This window comes from Orycteropus afer, unplaced genomic scaffold (genome assembly GCF_000298275.1).
Source record: "Orycteropus afer afer isolate SDZICR_OR568_19922 unplaced genomic scaffold, OryAfe1.0 scaffold00027, whole genome shotgun sequence".
NCBI classification, from domain to species: Eukaryota; Metazoa; Chordata; class Mammalia; order Tubulidentata; family Orycteropodidae; genus Orycteropus; species Orycteropus afer.
The window spans coordinates 18582285-18589924 of NW_006921614.1; the positions used below are offsets into that span (position 1 = coordinate 18582285).

The window sequence follows — 7640 nt, forward strand, 5'->3', positions numbered from 1 at the left end:
CTTAGTGGGCATTAGAGAAATGGTTGCAATTATCATGTCTTGCCAGGCTTTTGCTGTGTTACAGCCTTGCCTTGTACAACCTACTCTTACCACCTACCCTCTTGGTGCTTGCACTCGTGTGCCACTGGGCTGGGGCCCATTTAGTCCCTCTGTCTGGACTCTCGTGTGCATCACACCCAGCTAGTTCTGTCACTTACGTTTCAGGTCTCAAATTATCACTTTTCCTAAGAAGCCTCCCCTAAATTACCCCTTCAAGACTAGGTGTATTACCTATGATAGCACCTGACATCCTGCTCTGTGACTTCAGGTTTACTCAGGTACTAAGTCCACCTGGTCAGTGTCTTTTTGAGCACTAGGAACATATCTGAGTCCTGGTGGAGACCACAGCACTTATCGTGATTAAGGTGAGTGAGAGGAAGAAGGGAAAGGCAGGGAGGTCACTGTGCACCATCTCCAGCATGGTCACAATCACTGAGTCTGGTAAGCAAGGGGTCTCTGGCACCTGTGACCAATACTGTCTCCACAGAAAAACTCTGATGAGCTTCCAGAAAACAAAACAAAACAAAACAAAAACTCTGGCATTTCCAGAAAAATGCCAGGAGTGACCGATCCCAGAGAAACTGGGCAAAGGTAGCCAAAACAAGGTGTTTGGCTTCAAAAGTTGTGCTGACAATTTGTAAGAGGCTCAGCTCTTCCTTTGTATGGATATTCCAGAGTGTGGGGACACTCGACTGAGCCCCAATCCCCTCCCCCAGGTCTGGCTGCTGTCCTCCCTCTCACCTTGCCCCTGGATCTGGGATGAAAAGACCCAGGATAAGGTCTGGCACCATGAACACATTTCGTTTTCAGTGGATTTCTTTGCCTTTCTGTGGATTTGTGAGGCTTAGGTTGGCAAAGCTCAAAAGCACTCTGAGATAACTGTTATTAGTGCTAGACCCTGTCTCAATTTAAGAAGGAGGTGGGAAAGAGAGAGAGCACAAAACAGGGAGAGCTGTATGACCAATTACATTGGGGCTGATGCCAGAAAATCCAGCTGTGCTTAGAATGCTCTTGCCTCATACCCTGTATGCACTGTATGGTTTCCCTCAGATTCTGTGTGTGGAGCTGGCTGCTGCTGCCTGAGTTCTCAACACAAGAGAAGGCACTAGCCCACCCTCAAAGACAGGTGCTAGGAGAGCCAGGCAGGGTTACAGGTCTAGCTAGAGAAGCACTACCCAACACTGACACAGGACCACCTGTGTCACACCATGGCTTATAGGCCAAATCAGAACATACTTTCTAATTCCTGTGGGTGTTTTGTTCTGTTATGTTAACCACTCCATACCCACCAGGGGCTGCTGCCAATGTGGAAGGCACTCTTTGACCCTCTCTCCTTGACCCTGTGCATTGGAAACAGGTCAGAACACATGTCAAGCCTGCCACTTATAGTCAAAGGGCCCACACATTAATCCTCATGCTCACCTGTCTTTAGTTTCAAGCTAAGCCTATCCCTGGAGTAAAAAGTTAAAGTTCTTTCCTCCCTCATTGGATTTATACAGGAATACTTAGGAAAATGACTTATATTGCTCTTCGAGTCAGTTTCTGTTCTTTCAAACTAAAGCTCAGTGTATAATCAGAACAACTGTATTCGTCAGTGCTCAGCAAATGGAGCCTGGGCTGTGGACTCCGGGGTTAGGCACTGCAGTTCTGGGGAACAGATACTCAATCCCCAGTCTGTGCAGTTAAAAAGTAGTAATGCCAAAACCCTGATTTCTTTCAGCTCACATTATCATTTATTCTCTTGTGGAGAAATCAATTCACTTTTCCCAGCATTAGCTGCCTGCCTAATGGAGAAACATAAGCGCCTCTACAGAAAGGCAGCCCCGCCCACATGACAGGCAGGGGCTGTTGGTGCCATGGTCCTCACAGGCAGAGTGGGTGTCCCCAAAGCAGGAAGGAAGAACATATAGCACACACAAAGTCAAGTTTACCCAAGTTGCCCTTTATTAACAGAAATGAGTAGCTTTTGGTAAATTCCACCAGAGGACACAACCAGAGCTGAAGAGCACAGTGTGCAGTCTATGGAATTGCAACCTCCTGTTCCTCATGGCTGCCTGCTCACAACAGGCCATCACCAGTACTAACAGTCACCTAACAGACATTCATCGGAGGGAGGTAAGGAGACAGCCCAGGCAGGAGCATTAATGTAAAAATTAAAAACATTTTCTCTTGTTAAGAGTGTTAAGATATCATGATATCATGATTGCACACGCACTCAATGTAAAATGGAAAATAAGCAGGTTTACAAATTACCACTTAGTACTTAAAAAATTAATTCAAGGTTCTTTTTGGCAGCATGGACCTAAACATTGTGGGTTTCCAATATTTCAGCAACTTCAGGTATATTACACTCTTCTGAGGAAGTTCAAATATTTCAGAATTCCAGGAGTGGCTGCAGAGAAAGAACAGCACTGGCAACAAATATTAAAACATTTTAAGACCTACAGGAATACACTGAGATGTTCATAGACATACACACATATTTCAACATTCATGCTAATACTCTAAATACTTTTTCTATTAACACACTTATATTTTTTTTTGGTTTAAAGAAAACAAGAACTTTGTAGGTGAATCTGGTTTGGTCATGGCTATCTGATAAGTGCAACAGGACAACTTTGTCCCCCTCCCCAAAGAGCTCACTTCAATACACCCTCTAGTTTGCTCAGCTGCTCTTCTTATTCTGGGCTTCTCTTCCTGGTGGAATCATAGAGACTGAGCTGCAACATCATTTTAGAGAGAGACTTTTCAGGCGTGTGGCTCTGTGTGCTTCAAGAATGTGAGTTGGCATGAAGGATGGGATGCAAACCTGCACAGCACCCAGGGGCTGCCCACGCTGTGACTACACAGCTTTTCTGCCCTCTGGCCTGGCCTGAAGGTGGAGCTCACCCACCTGAAAGCATCCTTATTGGAGCTCAAATCAGAAACATCAGAGAGCTCAATGGAATTGAAGCTTTTCCATTGTGACTTCAAAGCCATAATGGCTGAACATTTGAGACAGAGTTGACTGGAACACCTTTATAAAAAAATTTTAATGAGGTAGATGAGGTCAAATACCCAATCCAAAGCATTCACAAAGGTGCTTAATAAATGCTCAAGCATTTTTAAACGTAAATGGCCACTAGCCCTAAAGGGTGCATGCAGACCTTGAGGAGTGCCTGTCAGAGTGTGCGCAGTGGGAGGAAGCCATGCACCTGGACAGCTGGAGGGGGAAGGCCCTGGTGCACACTGGCTTCGGCTCCAATGGACTTGCCACCAGAGAGCAGGGGCAGTCCTTGGAAAGCAAACCAGAACTCAGGTACATGGCCAAGGCAGTGGGGAGCCAGGATTGGCACCTACACCCTCTAGCCCCCTTTGTTTTAGGTCCAGGAACCAGTCATTTGTCCCTGCTCTAAGCCCACCCAGGCACCAGCCATTTGCCCCTGCTCCCAGGCCCAGCTGCAGCCTTCTGGGCTGCTTTTTCAGATGTGGAGCTCACAGGCCTTTGGGGAGAAGGGACAGGAGGGGAGGGAAGAGAGGGGAAGAGGGGGGTAAAGGGAAAGATGGTGACATAAATCCTAGTATCATGCATTTTGTGACTTTTATGGCAGTATTGATCTTTAGGTTCCACACACACGAGGTGTACACTTCCACATACCACATACACACACCTGCACAAATTATATTCTCACACAAACACACACACCTGCAGCAGTTATTAGCAATACATACCATGTGTTAAATACACATGAGCTGCACACATAAGCACACAGCATGCTAACTCACGTGCACTCAAAGACCCAGGCATGCACACACCCTTGGCAGTGCATGGCAGAAGAGCAGTGTCCTTTGGCGAAGTTAGTGAAGGCGTTGGCAGGCCAAGGTAGGGGGAGGGTGGGTACCAGTGAAGGGAGTCTGAGGAGCTCCACCGCTGCCACCGCCTGCAATCACCCTTCCCTGGCCCAATCCCTGCCAGCTCAATCCCTGCCACCCTGTCCCAGGCCATGAAAGTGTCCAGCATACCCTGTGCACACGCAGGGATGCAGATAAGCAGGGAAAGAGAGTGAGGACCAGATCCCGCTCCATTAGGTCTCTGTTGTATAGTCACTGCAGGCCAGAGGAGCCAGGGTCGAGAAGCTGCTCCACCGCCTTGTGCCTGGCTGGGCCTCCACGTGCCCTTGCTCTTTATATTTACCCAGAATGGTTTTGGCTTCTTCAGCATCCTGCAAAGGGCTCTCTCCATACTCTTCCTTCAGCCACTGCCGATACTGGCGAGGTCGGAGACAAAATGAAATGTCACATATCATGGCCTGCATTCAGGGAGACTTTACCTATCATGTAATGGTAAAGGTTTTGCCAAATATGCACAAGGAAATAAAGGTGCCTCAGGCAACCATAGCTCTGCTGTGGACCTGCCAGTGCTGAGCAAGGGAAATGTGTGCTTTTTCAAGGTTTTGGTCTGGACATGAAGGAAGCCAAAACAAGAAAGAGGGCATTTCACCAAAAAGGAGGTGCCCAAAAGCTAATTCAGGGTACCCAGAATGGATACTGCAGAGTGAAAGGTACACAGGCTCAGAGTCTGTGGCTCTGTGCTGCACCATGGGCAGTGGTGATCTCCATGTGCTTATAAGTCGGGCTGTCCTTGAACCAAATAACCTTTGTGCCCATGCACAAGAAGCAAGGGCATCTCTCCTGATGACTGATTACCTGGTGGACTTCATGCTTCTCAAACTCCTGGAGCTGTCTCTGGAAGCCCAGGTTGGGGTTGGCACAGGACCGACCTGCACGCACGGTGTGCAGGGCGTCTTCCCAGCCAAAGTCGGTGATGGTCATGATGTATGCCGTCACTAGGGTCACGCTCCTGGAGACACCAGCCAGGCTGCAGGCCAAGAAGTCAGCACACGTGAGGGGCTCTAAGGGCAAGTGCAGATGCACAATCCTATCACTCAACCATGGGGAACAGTGGGTGCTGAGGCCCTTTTAGAGAGTCTCATTGCCTTCGAGTCTTATTGCCAGCAGGTGACTCAGAAATAGAACCCAGCTTCCCTCTATTTATTACACTGACATCTCAGGCATTCTTTAGCTGTTTTAGTCTCATTTGTTATTTTATACTGACATGGCTCTGGACGTCAACTTTATAATTCTCTATTGTTCCTCAACCTGCCTCAGTTATTTTCTGTTTTCTTGGACAGATAAAACACTGAAGTATACCTAGGTGACCTGAGACTTCAAACATCTATGTAGTAAATCCATTTATAACCTACATTAGTTCAGAATACTTTGTATTTTATCAAAGTCTGGTTATCTTAGATATATAAGGGCTGTATCTTTAAGTTTTAAAACCTACTAGATACAGAAGTCCTTAGCAATTTTACTTTTACGTTCTTTTTCATAAACCAGGCTGAGTGCAAAAGCAGGTACACTCCACATCCTCAGCCAGGCTCTCTGACAGGTGGCAAAAAGGATACTTTTTAGGCAATAACGGTTTATTATCTAGAGCAGGCTGAGTAAGGACCAATTTTAAATGCATATGCAAATCAAAGGCAGTTACAGAGAGGTGATGCTACGTCAAACTTAAAGTAATCTGAGCAACGGTTTAAGGTGGGGAAGTTTAGCAAATTTCTGACTCTTTGAAAAGCATACGTTCAGATGCATAATGCATAACTCACTATATGAATTAAGATCCCTAGACTACCAGATCTGCTCATATTCAAATGTAAATAATAAAAATCACTCCCAGTGGCGGCTCCTCCTGTCACAGATTCACAGCTGTTAAGGTCTGAGTCCTCCTGGGCCGAGGCTGCAGAGCTGCCTCCACGGGGCTGAGCAGAGCTAAGGAGCAGGGTTTCAGAACACAGAACAACTCCCCTTAAAGTGCTTCTGAGTTAATGTAAATGAAAGTTACAAAACCTGCAATTTATATTTATGATGCTTCCTACTCATTTTAAAAGTGAAATGAAAAATCATGCTATTTCAAGAACTGCATAAAACTGTAGGACACCATTCTTAGAGCAACAAAACTGTTTAGTTCCCTCTGCCCCTGCCATGGGCTACCCACCTTTAGAATAAACTACACTCACAGGGATCTCCCTGGAGGTCATGTGACTGACTCCCCTCCCTACCAGGTGATGCTGCCCCAGCCTAGACAGCACCTCTCAGAAGATATCACATTTCCCAAGGGTGCATATTTCAATAGTGACTTCTTCTTGGGAAAATCAAGACTGTTACATTTCAGTTTATTGACAGCATACCTCATCCATGACAGAAAGGTAATATGTACAACTGGCACCTGAACAGACTCCAGAACAGAGATGTGGCTCCAGAGTGTTGGCTACTGGTTCCCTAGACAAGCCAGCTGTGCTATTAGTATGATTATTAGCAGCAATAATAATGATAGCCTACATTCACTGAGAGTGTATTATGTGCCAGTACAGTATAACAGGTCCGTTATGCACTATCCTCCAAAGCATGTTATAACAGCTCTTTTCTTATAGTACATGCACGTGTGCATATACAGATATAGGTATGTGTGTCTGGTAATACAAGCATGCATGCTTGCACAAAGTACATCTCAATACAGGGAAATAGCTGTCAATAAACAATTTAATTCTAAGAGTCCATTGTGACACATTCAAAAACAAAGCAGTAAGCCAATACACCATACACAAAAACTAACTCTAGATGGATCAAAGACTTAAATGTGAAACCTAAAACTATAAAGTTTCTCAAGGAAAAAATAGGGGCACATTTAGGGGCCCTGATATATGGCATAAATAGACTCTCAAGCATAACCCAAAATGCATAAATAGCAGAAGATGAACTAGGTGAATGGGACCTTCTAAAAATTAAATTTTTATGTGCTTCCAAAGACTTCTTGAAAAGAGTCAAAAGAGAACCTGCAGACTGGGAAAAATATTTGGCAATGACATATCTGACAAGAGACATATCTTTGGAATTTATAGAAAACTCTAACACCTCAACAACAGAAAGACAAATAATCCAATTTAAAAAAATGGTATAACCACTGTGGCAAGCAGTATGGTGGTTCCCTAAAAATTTGGAATAAGAAATACCATTTGACCCAGCCATTCCATTACTAGGTATATATCTTAAACAAGTGAGAGCCAGGACAAGAACAGATTTATGCACACCCAGTTCATCACAGCACTGTTTACAATAGCCAAAAGATGGAAACAACCTAGATATCCATCAACTGAGGAATGGATAACCAAACTATGGTACATACACAAAATGGAATACTATGCAACCCTAAAGAATAATATAGAATCTGCAAAACACTGCATAACGTGGATGAACTTGGAGGATAATACGCTGAGTGAAATAAGTCAATCACAGAAGGATGAATATTGTATTAGTCTGTAATTGTAAAAAGTCAAGCAAAGGTATCTATATGGAAGGAAATTTTCTTTGTTGGTTACCAGGGGTGGGAGGGTAGGGCAGGGAACACTGTTAGATAGGTAGAGACAAGCATTGATTTGGGTGAAAAGAAGGGCAATGTACCAAATGTGTGTGATCAACACAGCAGCATTAAGGAGGAGGAAGACACAGAGAGCTGCATGGGAGGTACAGACGACAAAGATGAACCCTTTTGCACATACAGT

The 7640-nt window shown here is 44.9% G+C and overlaps 1 protein-coding gene across 1 annotated transcript in view; it reads right to left on the reverse strand.

Annotated features, from left to right (window-relative positions):
- Positions 1-2384: 2384 nt before the first annotated feature.
- DUSP22 (dual specificity phosphatase 22) overlaps positions 2385-7640 on the reverse strand; it is a 120300-nt gene continuing 115044 nt past the window's right edge. The window contains exons 6-8 of the mRNA XM_007935394.2: positions 4726-4897; positions 4214-4286; positions 2385-2431 (exon numbers count right to left, since the gene is read on the reverse strand). Of these exons, the coding sequence (XP_007933585.2) occupies positions 2385-2431; positions 4214-4286; positions 4726-4897 (292 nt within the window). The remainder of the gene's footprint in view (positions 2432-4213; positions 4287-4725; positions 4898-7640) is intronic.